Genomic DNA, 21599 nt, shown 5'->3' on the forward strand with positions numbered 1-21599 from the left:
CCCAACCACATTTCCACAGGGCGCTCAAGGTCCGCCAACAACCCCCTTCTGGTAAAACTACCAAAATCACGAATCACTGCTCATCTTCACTCTTTCATTCCTCTTTTTCCCGCCTTTGGAATAAACTTCCTCACTCTATTCTTTCCCATTCTTCCCTCCAGGCTTTCAAAACAGCTGTTCACCACCACCTCTTATCTTCCCCCATCCAAATCCTCGATCTTTTCTACCCCCGATAATCCACCCAAGCCCACTTCCTTCAATTCTCCTGCTTTCCTTCCTGAAAGTCCCTGTAATGTCCATCTTCTCCTCGCCATGTTCCCCGTCCCATCCCCATCCCTCTCCCTTCCACAGTTCACCTGTGTCTGTTCCCCAATGTTTTGTCCCTTCCACTCCCACCCCTCTTGTCTCATGCCTCCTTGCTGTGAGTTGTGTGTTAGCTCTCATACGAGCCTCGACCAAGGTATACAAAAAAAAAAAAAAAAAAAAAAAAAGAACCTCTTCTTTGGCCTTCCTCTTCTCCTCCTGCCTGGCGGCTCCATCTTCAACATCCTTCTCCCGATATACTCCGCTTCCCTCCTGTGCACATGTCCAAACCATCTCAATCTCGCCTCTCTCACTTTGTCTCCAAACCGTCCGACCTACGCTGTCCCTCTAATATACTCATTTCTTATCCTATCCATCCTCGTCACTCCCAACGACAATCGCAGCATCTTTCACTCTGCCACCTCCAGCTCCGCTTCCTGTCTATTTGTTAGTGCCACCGCCTCCAAACCATACAACATAGCTGGTCTCACTACCGTCTTGTATACTTTCCCCTTCACTCTTGCAGCTACCCTTCTGTCACAAATCACTCCTGCAACTCTTCTTCAAAAACTCCATCCTTCCTGCACTCTCTTTTTCACTTCTCTCCCACACTCTCCGTTACTTTGGACAGTTGATCCCAAGTATTTAAACCCATGCACCTTCCCCACCTCAACTCCTTGCAACCGCACCATACCACCACCCTCTCTCTCATTTACGCACATGTACTCCGTCTTACTCCGACTGACTATCATTCCCCTTCTCTCCAGTGCGTACCTCCACCTCTCGAGGCTCGCCTCAGCCTGCTCCCTACTCTCCCTACAGAACATGATGTCATCCGCGAACATCATAGTCCATGGAGACTCCAGTCTGATCTCGTCCGTCAACCTGTCCATCACCATTGCAAACTGGAAAGGGCTCAGAGTCGATCCTTGGTGCAATCCCACTTTTACCTTAAACCGGTCCGTCATTCCTACCGCAATAATATGTATAGTATGTGTGTTCATAATATGTGTAATATGTGTGTGTATAATATGTGTGTATATAATATGTATAATATGTGTATAATCGCATGTCAATATGTGTGTATATAATATGTATAATATGTGTATAATCACATGTCAATATGTGTGCATATATAACATATATATATATATATATATATATATATATATATATATATATATATATATATAACTTGTATATGATCAAATATGTGTGTGCGTGTGTGCGTGTGTGCGCGTGCATGCCCATGTGTACTATCGCATACAAATGATACAAACTATATTGTTTTATTATTTGGGGGATTTTGAACGGAAGTGATGTATCAATGAACTGCTTTGAGTTTCAATAAGTGCACAATTAAATGTAAGTGAGCAAGCATTGTCCTGAGTTGATGTATAAATGACTCAAATGTAAATGAGGAAGTTTTCCATTGCATTATTTCCCTAGCCTCAACGTGTTTAACTAAAACGTGTCAAACTGAGACAGCACAGCACAGCCTGGAGCCCACAAGATGAGACCAAAGGACAGAAACCCTGCCGAGAAAGACAAGCCTCCTCAGCTTGACTTGGACTATTAATAATGGATCTAAAGAATGGGATTCTGACTTAAAATATAAACAGGTATACTGTTGTGCATGGTTATTTTATATTCTGCACCTTTATTTTGTTATTTATGTTTTGAATTTTATTTATTTACTCCAAACATTTTCATCATTCCAACCAATCCCGAACAGCGTGCATACAAAATAATTCTCCCCCTCCTCTGCAACCTCCACCTCTTCCCTCCACCTCCATTACTATCCCTGTGTGAGTTTAAATATTGTGGACTATGATATATTTAATTATCTCCTGCATTGGTAAATCCCAATAAGCTGCAGCTAAATAGGTCTTACCCAGTGGCTCAGGCATTACGGTTATCATTTAAGCTCCATTTCCTCGTTTAATATTGGAACAGCCATTGTACACCCTTGAATTCCCCCCCTTGTTTCTGAACACTGATTTTTCTTGACTGCCTATTGACTTACGCCGTTCGAGTACATGATTCTTGCAACAATCCTTGCCAATTGCATCGTCCTGGCTCTGGAACAGCACCTACCGGAACATGACCGCACACCCTTATCTGAAAAACTGGTGAGTGCTGAGATCCCATTGAAGCTGTTGGAGTTGAAGCTCAGTCCTGTTTAAAATTAGCTTGGTGAAGACTTAAAGTTTTGGCTAGATATTACATGTGGAAGTCTGTTACTGCCTGGGCCTGAGCCTGAGCTGCCAGAAAAGGAAGTCAAGGATGACTTTAATTACATGAAAATGGTAAAATTATGCAGTCGTGGGAGGAAAATAATCCAGTAGATTATTGTCTACTGAGCTTGAGGCTAAAGGCAATGCCAAATGTAAAAGACCAATGATGTTAAGATATGCTACAGCACCCTGACTGTGCCACCTTAATGACCAACACTCACTTTGCAGGAGGACACAGAGCCATACTTCATCGCAATCTTTTGCTTTGAAGCCGGGATCAAAATCATCGCCTTGGGTTTCGTCTTCCACAAGGGTTCATATCTGCGCAATGGCTGGAACGTTATGGACTTCATTGTGGTTGTTACAGGGTATGTCCTACTTGACTCGCCAGAAAGTGACGTCTTGTCACTGCTGTTACAGCATCTTGAGCACTCAGAATGTTGAGATTATTTTGATGGATTCCTTCTCTAGGATTTATACTTGTTGCCTCTAACATTGCCCGATGTTGTGCTTTCCATTTATACTTTGCTCAATGATGGATTTCTTGCATTGACACGGTGTAAGTGTACAAAGTTGGAAGTCCATGTGCCCACAGCATTTTATTGACCCCTTAAAAGACAACGTAATACATCTATGATTAGTTGTCATGCAAAATTGGTTGTTGAACCAATCCTATGATGTGAATGTTTTGACATTCTAAACAGTCCTGGTCCACTTTCAAAGCAGCTTTTTCACACTTGGGGTAGGTGTACCGATGAATGCTGACTGTTTTCCATTTCTTATAGCAATACCTTTCACAGAGATTAATAACCATTGGTGAGAGTGGGCTGCACAGCACAACGATTGGTGTTGGGTTAAATTCCACAATGCTGGATGTCTTTTTAACGTTATAATTTAATCCAATGAATCGCTGCACAGATCAGTGGCTTTTAAGCCAATTTCAATCTGTTCTATTAGGCTGCACTAACGTTACGAGGAAGATCTCTGCAGGGCATTACCATGGACCGATGCCCAAAAGGAGTATTGTGCAATAATCATATGCATTTTCACAAGTTCATATGAACACCAATCCTGCCTGGATAGTGCTGATTCTGCCTTCATAGGTTTAGCAGAAGGACAAAATGATGATACTTATTTGGAGGGTTGGGGGCAGGAGCGAATGCCAAAGGAGACCATCACATGAATGCAAAGGCAATGGAAATGCAAAACCCTGTCATGACAATGATAGAAGCACTGGTAGAAAATAAGTTTTAAAAAGTGGAGTATGGGAGGTGTTATGACAAAAACTGAAGAGGAGGGGTGGTGTTATTACAAAAAGGGGAGAGGAGGGTGGTGTTATTACAAAAAGGGGAGAGGAGGGGAGGTGTTACTACCAAAAGGGTAGAGGAGGGGAGGTGTTATTACAAAATGTAGAGAGGAGGGGTGCTGTCATTACAAAAAGTAGAGAGGAGGGGAGGTGTTATTGCAAAATGTAGAGAGGAGGGGGAGGTGTTATTACAAAAAGTAGAGGGAAGGGGAGGTGTTTTTACAAAAAGTAGAGAGGAAGGGAGGTGTTATTAGAAAAAGTAGAGAGGAGGGGTGGTGTTATTAGAAAAGTATCGAGGAGGGGAGGTGTTATTTCAAAAAGTGGAGAGGAGGGCTGGTGTCATCACAAAAGGGAGAGAGGAGGGGTGGTGTTATTACAAAAAGTAGAGAGGAGGGGAGGTGTTATTACAAAAAGTGGAGAGGAGGGGTGGTGTCATCACAAAAGGGAGAGAGGAGGAGTGGTGTTATTACAAAAAGTAGAGAGGAGGGGAGGTGTTATTACAAAAAGTAGAGAGGAAGGGAGTTGTTATTACAAAAAGTAGGGAGGAGGGGAGGAGTTTTCTTTCAAAAAATATGGAGGATGGGGAGGTGTTATTACAAAAAGTAGAGAAGAGGGTCACAGTGTTATTACAAAAAGAAGAGAGGAGGGGAGGTGTTATTACAAAAAGTAGAGAGGGGAGGTGTTATTACAAAAAGTAGAGAGGAGGAGTGGTGTCCTGACAAAAAGTATGGAGGGGAGAGGTGTTATTACAAAAACTAGGAGAGACAGTGTTATGACAAAAAGTAAGTAGGAGGGGAGGAGTTATTACAAAAAGTAGAGAGGAGGGGAGGTGTTATTACAAAAAGTAGAGAGGAGGAGTGGTGTCATGACAAAAAGTATGGAGGGGTGAGGTGTTATTACAAAAAATAGGAGAGACTGTTATTACAAAAAGTATGGAGGAGGGGAGGGAGGTGTTATTTCAAAAAGTAGAGAGAGGGGGGGGGTGGTGTTATAACAAAAAGTAGAGGGGGGTGATGTCATTACAAATAGGAGAGAGGAGGGATGGTGTTACAAAAAGTAGAGAGGAGGGTGGTGTTATTCCAAAATAGTATAGAGGAGGGAAGGTGTTATTACAAAAAGTAGAGAGGATGGAGAGGTGTTATAACAAAAAGTAAAGAGGAGGGGAGGTGTTATTACAAAAAGTAGAGAGAATGGGGAGGTGTTATTACAAAAAGTAAAGAGGAGGGGAGGTGCTATTACAAAAAGTAAAGAGGAGGGGAGGTGCTATTACAAAAAGTAGAGACGAGGGGTGGTGTCATTACAAAAAGTAGAGAGGAGGGGAGGTGTTATAACTCCTTCATTTCATTAACATAATAAGGGGGTGGGACTTTGCAAGGGAAATTAACTCCCAAATTTTGATAATCTGGAGACCAACTGTGATAACCTGAGGATAACTGGTTCAAATTTGATTTAAGGTGAGGGCCAGAAAATTGATGAGGGGCAAATATCACCTCTCCTCCTCTTTATTTGGGATTCTCATCTGTGTACTATATGTGAATGTCTTTATAGCTTTGGAGGAACTCTGGGAAGTGTTTGATTCAGCAAAGCGCTTATCTTGTGTTGGCCTTCTTGGTTGCTTTACACAGCAGTTTCGGCTCGAGGAGCATTGGAGGAGTCACTTTATTCATATAATCCGAGCCACCTGGGTTTAGTTGATGAGGTGAGAGCTGATTGGCTATTCCCTCCATTCACAGGTGAAAGATGTGGCTGGGTCTTTCTTTATTACATATGTATATATTTATGTGTGTGTGCATATATATATATATATATATATATATATATATATATATATATATATATATATATATGTATGTATATATATATATATGTATATATATATGTATATATATATATATATATATATATATATATGTATATATATATATATGTATATATATATGTATATATATATATATGTATATATATATATGTCTATATATATATATGTATATATGTATATATATATATGTCTATATATATATATGTCTATATATATATATATGTATATATGTATATATATATGTGTATATATATATGTGTATATATATATATATATATATATATATATGTATACATATATATATATATATATACATATATATATATATATATATATATATATATATATATATATATATATATATATACAATGGGGAGAACAAGTATTTGATACACTGCCGATTTTGCAGGTTTTCCCACTTACAAAGCACGTAGAGGTCTGTAATTTTTTATCATAGGTACACTTCAACTGTGAAAGACGGAATCTAAAACAAAAATCCTGAAAATCACATTGTGTGATTTTAAAATAATTAATTTGCATTTTATTGCATGAAATAAGTATTTGATCACCTCCCAACCAGTAAGAATTTCGGCTCTCACAGACCTGTTAGTTTTGTCTTTAAGAAACCCTCACATTCTCCACTCATTACCTGTATTAACTGCACCTGTTTGAACTCGTTATCTGCATAAAAGACAGCTGTCCACACTCAATCAATCAGACTCCAACCTCTCCACAATGGGCAAGACCAGAGAGCTGTCTAAGGACATCAGGGACAAAATTGTAGACTTGCACAAGGCTGGGATGGGCTACAGGACAATAGGCAAGCAGCTTGGTGAGAAGGCAACAACTGTTGGCACAGTTATTAGAAAATGGAAGAAGTTCAAGATAACAGTCAATCTCCCTCGGTCTGGGGCTCCATGCAAGATCTCACCTCGTGGAGTCTCAATGATCATGAGAAAGGTGAGGGATCAGCTCAGAACTACAGGGCAGGACCAGGTCAATGACCTGAAGAGAGCTGGGACCACAGTATCAAAGAAAACCATAAGTAACACACTACGCCGTCATGGATTAAAATCCTGCAGTGCACGCAAGGTCCCTCTGCTCAAGCCAGCGCATGTCCAGGCCCGTCTGAAGTTTGCCAATGACCATCTGGATGATCCAGAGGAGGAATGGGAGAAGGTCACGTGGTCTGATGAGACCAAAATAGAGCTTTTTGGTTTAAACTCCACTCACCGTGTTTGGAGGAAGAAGAAGGATGAGTACAACCCCAAGAACACCATCCCAACCGTGAAGCATGGAGGTGGAAACGTCATTCTTTGGGGATGCTTTTCTGCAAAGGGGACAGGACGACTGCACCGTATTGAGGGGAGGATGGATGGGGCCATGTATTGCGAGATCTTGGCCAACAACCTCCTTCCCTCAACAAGAGCATTGAAGATGGGGCATTGCTGGGTCTTCCAGCATGACAACGACCCGAAACACACAGCAAGGGAAACTAAGGAGTGGCTCCGTAAGAAGCATCTCAAAGTCCTGGAGTGGCCGAGCCAGTCTCCAGACCTGAACCCAAAAGAAAATCTTTGGAGGGAACTGAAAGTCTGTGTTGCCCAGCGACAGCCCCAAAACCTGAAGGATCTGGAGAAGATCTGTATAGAGGAGTGGGCCAAAATCCCTGCTGCAGTCTGTGCAAACCTGGTTCAGAACTACAGGAAACGTCTGATCTCTGTAATTGCAAACAAAGGTTTCTGTACTAAATATTAAGTTCTGTTTTTCTGATGTATCAAATACGTATTTCATGCAACAAAATGCAAATTAATTATTTAAAAATCATACAATGTAATTTTCAGGATTTTTGTTTTAGATTCCATCTTTCACAGTTGAATTGTACCTATGATAAAAATTACAGATCTCTGCGTGCTTTGTAAGTGGGAAAATCTGCAAAATCGGCAGTGTATCAAATACATGTTCTCCCCACTGTATATGTGTGTGTATATATACTGTAGATATATATTGTTGTGGACCTGGGGTTGTGGGGGTACTACGAGGGAGGGGATATCCCTGGTTTCTCCGCGGACTCACCGGGAATGGAGGCCATCGCACATGAATAAGTTTGTGTCACGGCGGGTCGCTAATCGATCACGAACGCCAATAATTATTTAATCACATGACCCAGTGTCCTCCATCTGACTACCATTTAACTGAGAGCACTCAGTTGCCTTGTTGGGGAATCATGCCCTCGATGCATACTTGCGTTCAACTTTACCGTATCAGGTGAAGCCAAGCAGAGCTGCCAAGTACACACTGGCTAATAAGCACATTTTTGGGGAATAACTTTCCGGCTCGGCTAATGTGTGGACCATGCTGGTCCAATGAAGGAAAAGATGAAAACGAGTTTGGCACATTTCTAACAAAGCAATTTATTACAAGGCGAAGAAAATTATGTGGCACAATAATTATGTACGGCAGGGGAAAGCAAATAATTCATGGGTGTGGCAAAAGAAATGGAAATATTTACACAAGAAGACACTGCAGAATTACCCCAATAAACTTCTACCATCTTAACTTATGTTACACATCACAGGTGCCATCAAACACACACCCGAGGAATTATAGGAAGCCCAGAAAGAGGAGAGACAGTTGAAGTGTAGCGACCTCATTGTACCTGGTGCGGTCGACGGACTGTCACAACCCAATCGCTCAGGAAGGGGAAGGAGGGAGGAAAACTGAGAGTGACCATGGTATTGGAGTGGGAGGTGCAAATGCAGTGCAGCATGATGTGAGAGGAAAATGTGAGAGGTGCGAATCAGTCATGCTCTCTAAGCTTGTGCTTCCTCGGTGGATGAGACATAGATGGGAGAAAAAGATGCATGAGAGAAAGACTTAATGGAGATGTTTGAGAGGTGTGTAAGTGTGAATATTGGCTGCGGAATGCAGCTGAAACTGAGCGCCGATGACCTGGGGATGATCCCAGCCCATCCTAGCAACCTCTCGCACCACCCCGCTCTCATCTTTTGGCTGCCCCACCCTCTCTGCTTGGTTGTGCTGGCTCATGAAGAGATTCTACTCAGACCCTGGATGGAGGGGAGATCCTGGAAGACCGCCTCACAGAGCCTGGACAAAGTTGTTACCATTGAATAGCTCTCTGAGATTGCTGACAAGATTGTGGAAGTGACAGCACCCACACCCTCCATCGCTGCTGCTACATGCCTGCCACTTGGAACAATATCAGATCATTCATTCATCCAGGATTTGCAGTCGACCATCAAACAGCTCATGGCACAAGTACAGGCGCTCTCTTGTCATCTGAAGGAAGAGCATGGGTTTTTATGTGCTTGGGCCCATTGCAAACAGCATAGCTGGAGCTGGAGTAATAATTGCCGTCATTACGAGTGTGAAGGTGAAGCATGTTGGTACCATTGGCGTTATGGTACGGCAGCCCAGAAGTGTGTACCACCATGTTCATTCAAGAAGCCCACTTCCACCACAAAGGAAAATGGCAGGACCAGCAGCTGGGGGAAACAAGCTCTGCTGGCCACCGTGATGGTCTCCTTTTCCACGTCACTGACAAAAACTTGGACATACGCTTCCTCATTGATACTGGGGCCAAAGTGAGCATGTTGCCACGCAGGACAGAAAACAAGACTTGGGGTAATAACATTGCACACCAACTTCAAGAAGTTTACCACTCACATATTGACATCTATGGAGAATGATCTCTTATGCTTGATCTGGGACTGCGTCAAGTTTTTCGCTTGGCGTTGATCATTGCTGAGTTGCCCACACCGATCATCGTTGCTGATTTTCTCAATAAGTTTGGCTTGTTAGTGGATGTCAAACATCATCAGCTTATTGACACCATGACCAGCCTGACTGTGCGAAGGATAGGTTCACAAGTATCAGTCTGATGTATGTGAAGAGTACCAACACCTCACGATTTAGCACCCCTCCAATACACCAGCATACTTTGACCAGTGTACTGTGATGTGGCAGTCAAACACTCGATCACACATCACATAGAGACTCGAGGCCCACCTGCAACAGCATGACCTCGTTGCATAACACCTGATCGTCAGTCTATCACCAAGGGAGAGTTCCATAATATGCTTGAGCTTGGTATCATCCAACCATCTCGCAATAACTGGTCTTCCCCCTTACCCATGGTCCTAAAGAAGACACCAGGAGACTGGCGGCTCGATGAAGACTATCGGGCACTCAACAAATCCAATGTGCCTGATTGCTATCTGGACCCACACCTCCAAGACTTCTCTTCCGCTGTAAAAGGTGCTCGAGTTTTCTCTAAGGTAGATCTGGTTAAAGCATACCATCAGATACCTGTCGAGCCTGATGGTGTCTGTAAGACGGCCATTACCACACCGTTTGGACTGTTTGAATTTTTTTGTGTGCTATTTGGTCGTCATAACGTAGCTCACACATTTCTGCATTTCATTGATATCACATGAGGATTGCCTTTTGTCTATGCTAAATCTCGATTACCTCTAAGTAGCTGGCTCTACACAAGCTGAGCATGAAACACATTGAGACAGCTATTCGACCAGTTGCCTAAGTATGGTGTGCTGATCAACCCAGCCAAGTGTCAGTGGGGAGTATCTCCACTCACTTTCCTTGGCCATGAAGTAGATGAGCAGGGAATACATCCTCAACCAGACAAGGTGAAGAGTATCCCTGACTTCCCAGCACCAACATCGCTCCGCAGTTTGAGAGAATTATCTAGGCCTGGTGAACTTCTTTCCCGCCATTTCATTCCCAACTGCGCTGACATGCTTCAACCCCTCACTGACATGCTCGGGGATAAAAAGCAGGAAAAAAAACACCATATCACCCTTGGTGAGTGAGAGCTTTTAGCCTTTGTAAAGGTGAAAGTTAAATTGGCTGAGGCTGTCTTCCTTATCCATCCCAAGGCAGGCGCTCTGTTCTGCCTTGTGACCGACGCATTGGATGTGGGCGTTGGTGGCGTACTCTAACAGCTGGTCGATGGAGAATGGCAGCCACTCTCATTCTTCTCAAAGTGACTGCAATTGGCTGAGACTTGCAACAGTACCTTCAGTCGGGAGTTATTAGCCATGTATCTCAGTGTCAAGCACATCAGACATCCACTGGAAGGAAGAGCTTTCATCATCTACAATGACGACAAACCTTTGGTGGATGCTTTCCACTCAAAGCCTGATCCCACTCCCCAAGGGAGATTCATCATCTCGATTACATATCCCAGTTCACGACAGACATCAGTCATGTGAAGAGCTCGATAATGTGGAAACTGATGCACTCTCATGTTTGCACATTGATGTGCTTCACTTCTTCACATTTCTTCCTCCATCGATTACAGCCAGATAGGAGATGGTCAAGAGAATGAGGAGGAGCTCTGTGAGTTAAGAGATTGATCTTCTTCACTGCCATTTTGGCAAGTACCACTGTAAGATAACTGGCTTTATTCCAAAACCGAAGCAGCATTTTCGGTCTCACAAGATCAACACAATCCAGATCGAGCCACAGGAACTGCTTTACCATTACATCTCTCCTTCAGAATGAAAATCAATTTAAAGATTGGATAACACTTACAATCAACAAATGAACAATTTATATGAACACACATAGTAGTAATGTTCTTCTTTTGGCTGCTCCCGTTCGGGGTCGCACAGCGGATCATCCATCTCCATTTCGCTCTGTCCTCTACATCTTCCGTTGTCACACCAACCACCCGCATGTCCGCCCTCACCACATCCATAAACCTCTTCTTTGGCCTTCCTTTTCCACCTGGCGGCTCCATCCTCGGCAACCTTCTCCCGATATACCCTGCATCCCTCCTGTGCACATGCCCAAACCATCTCAATCTCACCTCTCTCACTTTGTCTCCAAACTCTCCTACCTGCGCTGTCCCTCCAATATACTCATTTCTAATCCTGTCCATCCTAATCACTCCCAACGAGAATTGCAGCATCTTTAACTCTGCCACCTCCAGCTCATCCTCCTGTCTTTTTGTCAGCGCCACCGCCCCCAAACCATACAACATAGCTGGTCTCACTACCGTCTTGTATACTTTCCCTTTCACTTTTGCAGAAACCCTTCTTTCACAAATCACTCCTGAAATTCTTCTCCACCCACTCCATCCTGCCTGCACTCTCTTATTCACTTCTCTACCACACTCTCCGTTACTGTTGTCAGTTGATCCCAAGTATTTAAACCCATCCCCCTTCACCACCTCAACTCCTTGCAACCGCACCATTCCGCCACCCTCCCGCTCATTTACGCACAAGTACTCCGTCTTACTCCTACTGACTTTAATTCCCCTTCTCTCCAGTGCGTACCTCCACCTCTCTAGGCTCGCCTCAGCCTGCCCCCGACTCTCACTACAGATCACGATGTCATCCGTGAACATCATAGTCCATGGAGACTCCTGTCTGATCTCGTCCGTCAACCTGTCCATCACCATTGCGAACAGGAAAGGGCTCAAAGCCGATCCTTGATGCAATCACACCTCTACCTTAAACCGGTCCGTCATTCCTACCGCACACCTCACCGTTGTCACACTGTCCTCATACATATCCTGCACAACCCTCACATACTTTCCAAATGGTCCTTTCGGAGAGACATAGAGTGTGAGGATTGAAAGACATGTTCCATGTGTTGGACCAGTTTGTGATTTTACCCAGATCTGCAGTGAGCGAAGAAGCTGCTGCTTGCCGGGCTGAGGGATGACAGATGGTACGGCAGAGGGTGGAGTCATCAGCGAAGAGATAAAGAGGATTTTCCAGAGTCGGAGAGATCAATGATGAAGACCAGAAAAAGAACAGTGCCCAGAATGCTCCCTTGAGGAACTCCAGCCTGGACAGGAAGAGGGGATGAAAGAACTCTATTTATGGCCACATGCTGACTGCGACAGGAGAGGAAGTCTGTGAGCCATGAGTGGAAATGGCCTTGGATACCATAGGAAGAGAGTTTGGTGAGCAGGGCAGGGTGCCAGACCATGTCAAAAACACACGATATGTCAAAAGCACCTTGTTGATGGAGATGAAGTTTAACATGGAAACCTGCTCCAGATTGACTTCTTGTCCCGACAACTGGTGAGTCTGATAAGCACGAGATAGTGTATCTGGTAGCTGCATGCCTTTTTGCACTTTGATACACTACCTCAAGAACGTACCACTGCAGACATAACGGCATCCTCTGCAGACTCATGGGAGCAGACAGAAGAGGTTTTTTGAAAATCTGTTGAAGTGGCTTGTGATCTGGTAATACAGTCACTATCTTGCCAAATATGTAGCAGTGGAATTTCATACGGGCATGGAGGATTGCATGCATTTCTTTTTCAATCTTAGCATACCATTGTTCCACCTCCGAGAGGGATTGCGAAGTCTACTTCTATATGTATATGTATATATATGTATATGTATATATATATATATATATATATATATATATATATATATATATATATATATATATATATATATATATATATATATATATATATTGTTGCGGATTCGCGCCCGCCAGCGTGTGAACGGCCACGTAACTCGAATCGCGGCACGTCGCCCACCGGACGGACAATCCCGTCGTGACCCTCTCGGACTAACGCCGGGAACTAGTCACGGGTGGACTTTTCGGCCTCACCACGATCGTGCCAATCGGCCCCCACGTGGGATAGGGTTGCTCGCCAAATTCGACCTACCTAAGTACCCACACGGCGGGTAGACCGGGCGATCGCACCTCGCCGCAGGTCGACTTCGGACACGGGCCACTTTAAGCGACCCGTTCCGTACTATCGGGATAACCGAGCGGTGTTATCGTCGGCCTCGACGGTTCGATTAATTATCGGGCGTTTTAGCCCACGACCAACCCTTTACGTGAAGTAAGATGGAGATTCAATAAAGGAAAAGATGAAGCGAAACGGGAAAACAGTTCAACATAAAGCACATTTATTTCGCGATGAACGGAAAGCACACATATACAATTACACCAAAAGCAAATGTAAAAGAAGAATAAGAAACACACAATAATGCACAAAAAGCAAATGTAAAAGCAAAAGACAATGCAGAGCTAACCGACTACCGAGCACACGGCAACACTTATACAGTTTTACTTCACAGACGGCGCCGACAACACATATACTCAAAGCAAAAGAAAAAGGGACCACCCTCCACTATGAGGGGGCAGACGGCCTGGGGCCGAGACCACGTCGAGCCTACCCGTCTGGTGATGAGCCGCAAAATGGCGCTGGCGCCCCGACTCCGCGGGCCTCGCTGGGACTGCCTGGTATGGGGTGGGAACGGGGCCCCCTTCTCGCACTATCTCAGCGCGGGGGGGAAACAGGAGGGGGTTGTTGATGCTCGGGGGAAGGAGGATATCTCCCTGTCTCGGGTCCCGCGACGAGCGTCTCCACCACGACCTCGGTCGCGTTGCCGGCCTCTCCCCTCCGCAGCTCCCCGACTCTGACACGAGCACCCCCTCGACCGCCTTCGCCGCCGCCACATCTCCAACTCTCCACAGCTCCGTCCAACTGCCTTCTCCGACTCCTCTCTTGACTGGCTCTTCCCAACTCCACCGACTCCGAACTGCTGCCTTTTTGGCGAGCGAACGCAGCCCTTTATAGCCCCCGGGGCCTCGCTCCTTCGCCTTCAACCCTTTACCTTCGACCCTTCACCTCTGGCTGGCTCCCCATTGGACCGAGGAAAAGTGGGCGTGAATGCTTTTTGATCCATGAATTTGCATATAGCGATATTACTCCAACGCACCTGGAGGTGGTGCCAAATCGCCCCACGCTCGCCGATAGGACGGAACAGAAGTGGGCGTGAGTCGTTTTTGATCCGTTTTCTTCGGAAAGGCTGTGATGTTTCTGCACACGCTGCTCGGTGCGCGCCCTGCACGAGTCCAGTATCGGTGCCCACAAGCGGCGCGGAAATGGCGGTGATGCGATGGTTGCGAGAGCGAGATGTGACGGTAAAGGTCGTGGCTGTTGGCGTTGTTGTTGTTGTGAAGCGGCGTTGCGGCTGGTGGTTGTTGTGTGATGGCTGTTGAGACGTGGTTGGTGGTGGTAGTAATGGCGGCTGGTCCAAAATAAAGATAGTAAAAGAAAAACGGCTATCTAGAAGGGTCGCAGCCCGAATGAATGACATTTATTCTCTCGAAACAACGGGTTTGGGCCTAACTACACATATACTTACAGAGATATCTCACCGAAGGGACCTGAATGGTGGTTTGCGAATTTCGTCAACCACAACACTACCCCCTCCCCTTTTTACAGACTCGTCCCGAGTCGTCAAATTTTCGTGTGCCATCATGTGTAGTTTTCCCCTAGTACATTTTACCTACGGATCCCTGATTGCGACATTCATGGTATTCGTGTCCCCAAAATAAATAACCTGAGGGCTGAGTAACTACCCAAACAAACTCACTCACACGGACGACTTAAATAAAATTGCCGGCGCTAGGACAGACATGCCGGGGGCGCACTCATATGTACAGTACATCTTAACCTTACTTACAAATTTTACACTAAACCATGGCCCAGGATCAATGAACTCTGCAAAAAGAAAGCAGTTAGCAGGGAGCCAGGCTGCTCGCATGCAGTCTCTGGCTCAAACAATGCAGGTGACAGGGAATGTGGCCGGCTGCTCACTCGCAGTCCAAGGCCTTCCCTTTTGAACTGAACGCAGTGAACCACACGGTGCATGGGCTGCACAAACGTAGTCTCCGTGCCAGCTCAAGTGGCACACGCAATGAGCACAACGAATGGATGGATGAATGCAAACATGGTGCACGGGCCGCCACTGCAGGCCCGTGTTGTAGCTGCCAACAGGGCAGTTCTCGCAGCTTGCAAACTGTTGCTTTTACGATGATCCCGGCGCACATGGAAATGAACAGGGAGGGGGGGGGGGGAAAGCAAAATTGAACGGGGCTGGTGAACAGGGGCAGTGGGCGTGGCATGGCAAAGGTGATCAGGCAAACACAGCCCGCAGAAGAAGGCCGCTGCAGGCAAACACAGCCGGCAGATGAACTGGCCGGCACAGGCTTTGAAGAAAAACAGCCAGCCGGCAGATGAAGTGGGCCGGCACAGGCCTTGCAGCAACACAGCCAGCAGATGAAGTGGCCGGCACAGGCCTTGAAGCAAAACACGGCCAGCCGATGGCACAGGCCTTGCAGAAAACAGCTGCAGACGATCCGGCCGGTACAGGCCTTGCAGCACAGCAGCTGCAGCCGATCCAGCCGGCACAGGCCTTGCAGCAAAACAACAGCTGCCGATGAAGTGGGCCGGCCTTTGCCTTGCAGCAACGCAGCCAGCAGATGAAGCTGGCCAGCTTTTGCCGTTCAGTGGAGGTTGGTGGAGGGAGTGCGGTGGTGCTGGCCACTCGGAAGGCGGGCTCGGACCTACCCTACGGTCTCCCTCCCAACCTATCGCCTTTGCCTGTCACTGTCTATACCCACTCCCTTAATTTGTCAAACCCCAATTTAGCCCCAACTTATTTATTATTATTATTATTATTTAATTGTTTATTTTATTTTTACTTCCCCACTATAAATCGTCCCCTAACCTCCTGTACTGTCCTTGTTCGGCTAACCTATCCTGTCACCTAGCCTACTCCCAACCCCTACGTTCCCTTCCCGGAGGGGAACAAGGGAGAGCTAGCGTCCTGTGTTGAGGCCCAACGAAGCCTCAGAATGGCCTCCCCAGACTTCAGCGATCTCTAACACAAAGTGGGTCCAGCGGCCCACAACGAGAGTGAGGGGATGGATGGTGCGGAGGGGTACACTTCCTATCTACCCTAACCATTTAACTGTTAAACTACCCCGGGGCTTTCAACAAGCGCCTCGCGCTTAAGCTATTGGTTCTAACAACCCAGATTCCCGTCGCCTGTGTTGGTGTCCTCACAATTTCGGGCCTCGCCCCCCAATTTTCTCTCCGTGCCCTCACACGGTCTCATGGCTGGGACACGTGGCTCCCTTTGGCAGGCACGACCCTCTTCCGATTCTTCCGCTATGGCACCCCCGGGCACTACACTGCCTCCGAGCCTACCAGCTCCCTAAACATCGGGGAGTGCCCCCCATGGCACCTCCCCTGAAACGCACACGTGGCAGGCTGGCTTCCCAGGCCCCTTTCCGAGGGTCACCCGTGCCCACAACACTGCCCACGCGGCTAATGGCGCTCTGGGCCCCCGCACCAAGCAGGCGCACCCGTGCCCACTACGCTATCCCGGCCCCCCATGGGCCCTTGGCCTACTACGGCCGACTAGCCTGGTGCCCGGGGTACCCACTCAGCGATACTCACCTTTGGCAGCCACGCTCCCAGCCCGTCAACAGGGCTCCTGCACCCCTCCAAATGGGTTTCGAGCCTACATTCACACCAACAACAAAACGACCTCCATTTTGTAAATTTGACTAACCCCCTAACTCACTTTACTCTGACCCCGGGGTCCCTTGGGCGGAGTCACTCCTCCCCCCAATCACTCATCGCACCATGCATTCCCCATTCGCTCCATACACACAGACCCGCTGGCCTCACTCACTCACCAAGCACATACTTCCACTTCACTCACCAACTCTTCAACACACTCACCGCTGAACTCTGCCATCCTTCTATCTGCATCCCCTAACTAACTCGTGCTCCCACGTCGTCCCTTATACTATAGCACGTTCCATTTAACACTACGTAGCTAAACTACGTCCCCGCTTCACATCCACAAGTCTGTCACTGTCTCCAAATAATCAAAAAATCATTTTATTTCCCAACCGAAATCTGGCTACAATCCCTCTAACTAATCCATTCCACGGACTCCATGAGGACTTACCCCTGCCCCATGAAGTCGGTCTAACTAAGCTAACCCTTCCCCCTAACTAGTTTCCATCCTGTGCCCTGGTCAAGGGGGTCTTCCACCCCTTGCCCAGGAATCCTGTGCACCCAAAAGTGAGGCTTGCTGTTCTTTTTTTTTTTTTTCTAATTTCGCAGCACCAGCGCGGTAACTCACAGCTCGCGCACTTTGCACCTGCCCGTGACGTCATGCAGCTGCACGTGTACCTCGTCCCTCCTTGGACGGTACCATCCGGCAGGGATATCCCTCCTGCCGGATTCCAACCCCACGTGCAGCCATGACGTCACCGTGCACATAAAAAAAACACAAGCCCCACGTCTCGAGGGGTTCCCCACGCGAACACATGTGCTTTGCCCGTTCGAGCTTAACACACACGCGAACACATGTGCTTTGCCCGTTGGGGCTTAACACACACGATCGCGTGGAGAACCCGTCCGGTCCAAATCCATAATCCTGCCTAAACTTTGTCCGTCCGCGGGATCGGCAAATCCACCGCGTGCGTTTCCGGACCGGGACTTCACTCTCGCAAGCGAGCACGTGGGGGCCTCGTGCGTTGCACAGCACGGACCTCGTGCTCACTGCTGGGTGAACCCGGCACGGTCCCCGAAACAACTACAGCCGCTACTCGGCTTCCTTTCCTCTCATGTCGCCGTCGTCGCCATTCGACACACGCACTCCCGCGTGTTACGACGCTAACACACCTCACCATTAAACTCACACCGGGAGATGCGGCTGCATGTTCACACATGCCCACCGACATCTCCCTTACATATCGCTCTCTCACACACACGGTCTCCCTTGCACTCGGCCGTTCACTCACGCATGCCATCTCCCTCGCACACGTGGCTCCACTCACTCGCGGCCTTCCACTCACTCGTGCCATTTCCCTCACACAAACCATACCACTCACACACGCGGGGGCACTCGCCCGCGGTGCCTCACTCACACACGCGGGGGCACTCATCCGCGGTGCCTCATCCACACACGGCGTGCTGGGAAGCACACACTCCGGCACACTCGCCACCACACCACTCACACACGGGGTCGCTTCCACACACGGGGACGCACTCACACCTTGCACCACACACACAGGGACAACCACACTGGGGATTCGTGTCCCCACAAGGGTCTCCGGGGCCTCTATACCCCCCAAGCTCTCCGTGCACCTGTCCACAGCACTTGTCCCCTCAACCTCGCAAAGCACGACCGAACTCACCTGGTCGTGACTCGCTTCAAGGGGGCATACTCCCTCCCCTCGTTCCTGGAGGAGGCCACCCAACTGCTCGCACCGGGTCTCTACACGCTCCGCGAGCTCAACCTCATCGTCCTCCACTACCTCTGTGTGTGTGTGCGTCTCCAACCCCGTCATTATCATGCAGTCTCTCCTCTATCGTTCCCATCTCCCGTGTCTCTGCCAACTCAGTCACCTCTTCACCCTTTACCTCCCTTGTCTCAACTATTATTTCCGTCTCTTCCCTTGTTATCTCCCTCGTGCACGTCTCCGTCACCCCAATTAGTTTGTCCCTCTCGGTTACCGTCACTTTTTCCGTCACGACCCTCGCCAAACACGTCCCCCGAATTATTTTTTTCCCCCGCCTCCATCGCGGGCCCGACAGCCGTTGCACTCCCTCCCAGCTCGTTCGCTCCCACACGTGGAGTCGCCATTTTTAGCTCCCTGGTCACTGCCTTCATGCCCGCCTGCAGGCTTCGGCCCATGTTCTGCGTCTCACCCCGCAGCTTTTTCGTTTCTTCCTTCATGTTTGTTTCCATTCCGTTCATTTGCTGTGTATTCGCATCCATCTTTTCGTTCATTCCTTTTATTTCGTTTTTCATTTCATTTGTGTTTGTATCCATCTTTTCGTTCATTTGTTGTGTATTCGCATCCATTTTTTGTGTATTCGCATCCATCCTCGTTTTCACTTCGTTCATTTGCTTGTTCATGTTCGCATTCATCTTCGCTGTCATTTCCGCCATCATGGCGCATAGCTGGGCCATGTCGGGTGCGCTTGGGTGAGCCAATTCGGCAAGGATCGGGGGGTTTTGGCGGAGGGGGGGAGGGGAGGTGTCATACACCGCGGCTGCCGCCGCACCTATTTCGGGCTCTGGGTTCAGTTGGGCGAGTTCGTGTTCCTGCACAACCAACATTTCCTGCACGGGGTTTTCATCCTGGACCATGGATTCTACACATTCTACATCCATTTCTAATACCCCCGGCTCCCGCTCGCCTTGAGACGCCATCTTATTTCTCGTAAAGGGTTAATTTAGCTCGCTCGTAATTTGGAGGGAATCGGGGGTCGCTCCTCTCACCCCTGGACCGATTCCCGTGAATTTAGCTGGAGACAGGAGAGCCCGTTTTCCCGTTCTCCGATACCAGTGCCGCGAGGAGGGCGATGAGTTTATATCGCACGACCTGACACCAGTGTTGCGGATTCGCGCCTGCCGGCGTGCGAACGGCCACGTAACTCGAATCGCGGCACGTCGCCCACCGGACGGACAATCCCGTCGTGACCCTCTCGGACTAACGCCGGGAACTAGTCACGGGTGGACCTTTCGGCCTCACCACGATCGTGCCAATCGGCCCCCGCGTGGGATAGGGTTGCTCGCCAAATTCGACCTACCTAAGTACCCACACGGAGGGTAGACCGGGCGATCGCACCTCGCCGCAGGTCGACTTCGGACACGGGCCACTTTAAGCGACCCGTTCCGTACTATCGGGATAACCGAGCGGTGTTATCGTCGGCCTCGACGGTTCGATTAATTATCGGGCGTTTTAGCCCACGACCAACCCTTTACGTGAAGTAAGATGGAGATTCAATAAAGGAAAAGACGAAGCGAAACGGGAAAACAGTTCAACATAAAGCACATTTATTTCGCGATGAACGGAAAGCACACATATACAATTACACCAAAAGCAAATGTAAAAGAAGAAGAAGAAACGCACAATAATGCACAAAAAGCAAATGTAAAAGCAAAAGACAATGCAGAGCTAACCGACTACCGAGCACACGGCAACACTTATACAGTTTTACTTCACAGACGGCGCCGACAACACATATACTCAAAGCAAAAGAAAAAGGGACCACCCTCCACTATGAGGGGGCAGACGGCCTGGGGCCGAGACCACGTCGAGCCTACCCGTCTGGTGATGAGCCGCAAAATGGCGCTGGCGCCCCGACTCCGCGGGCCTCGCTGGGACTGCCTGGTATGGGGTGGGAACGGGGCCCCCTTCTCGCACTATCTCAGCGCGGGGGGGAAACAGGAGGGGGTTGTTGATGCTTGGGGGAAGGAGGATATCTCCCTGTCTCGGGTCCCGCGATGAGCGTCTCCACCACGACCTCGGTCGCGTTGCCGGCCTCTCCCCTCCGCAGCTCCCCGACTCTGACACGAGCACCCCCTCGACCGCCTTCGCCGCCGCCACCTCTCCAACTCTCCACAGCTCCGTCCAACTGCCTTCTCCGACTCCTCTCTTGACTGGCTCTTCCCAACTCCACCGACTCCGAACTGCTGCCTTTTTGGCGAGCGAACGCAGCCCTTTATAGCCCCCGGGGCCTCGCTCCTTCGCCTTCGACCCTTCACCTCTGGCTGGCTCCCCATTGGACCGAGGAAAAGTGGGCGTGAATGCTTTTTGATCCATGAATTTGCATATAGCGATATTACTCCAACGCACCTGGAGGCGGGGCCAAATCGCCCCACGCTCGCCGATAGGACGGAACAGAAGTGGGCGTGAGTCGTTTTTGATCTGTTTTCTTCGGAAAGGCTGTGATGTTTCTGCACACGCTGCTCGGTGCGCGCCCTGCACGAGTCCAGTATCGGTACCCACAAGCGGCGCGGAAATGGCGGTGATGCGATGGTTGCGAGAGCGAGATGTGACGGTAAAGGTCGTGGCTGTTGGCGTTGTTGTTGTTGTGAAGCGGCGTTGCGGCTGGTGGTTGTTGTGTGATGGCTGTTGAGACGTGGTTGGTGGTGGTAGTAATGGCGGCTGGTCCAAAATAAAGATAGTAAAAGAAAAACGGCTATCTAGAAGGGTCGCAGCCCGAATGAATGACATTTATTCCCTCGAAACAACTGGTTTGGGCCTAACTACACATATACTTACAGAGATATCTCACCTAAGG

General features: G+C 48.1%; 1 protein-coding gene across 3 annotated transcripts in view; it reads left to right on the forward strand.

The window, feature by feature from the left end:
• Window positions 1-2305: 2305 nt before the first annotated feature.
• The window catches only part of LOC147013644 (voltage-dependent P/Q-type calcium channel subunit alpha-1A-like), a 316279-nt gene continuing 296985 nt past the window's right edge, over window positions 2306-21599 (forward strand). The window contains exons 1-2 of one of the 3 annotated variants that reach the window (XM_085855714.1): window positions 2306-2435; window positions 2769-2908. In XM_085855714.1, the coding sequence (XP_085711840.1) occupies window positions 2343-2435; window positions 2769-2908 (233 nt within the window). In that variant the 5' untranslated portion in view covers window positions 2306-2342. The remainder of the gene's footprint in view (window positions 2436-2768; window positions 2909-21599) is intronic. The other 2 variants (XM_085855712.1, XM_085855713.1) reach the window with 2 other exon arrangements.

Source organism: Eptatretus burgeri, chromosome 14, assembly GCF_056783735.1.
Source record: "Eptatretus burgeri isolate ZD-2024b chromosome 14, Ebu_testis_v1, whole genome shotgun sequence".
Taxonomy (NCBI): domain Eukaryota; kingdom Metazoa; phylum Chordata; class Myxini; order Myxiniformes; family Myxinidae; genus Eptatretus; species Eptatretus burgeri.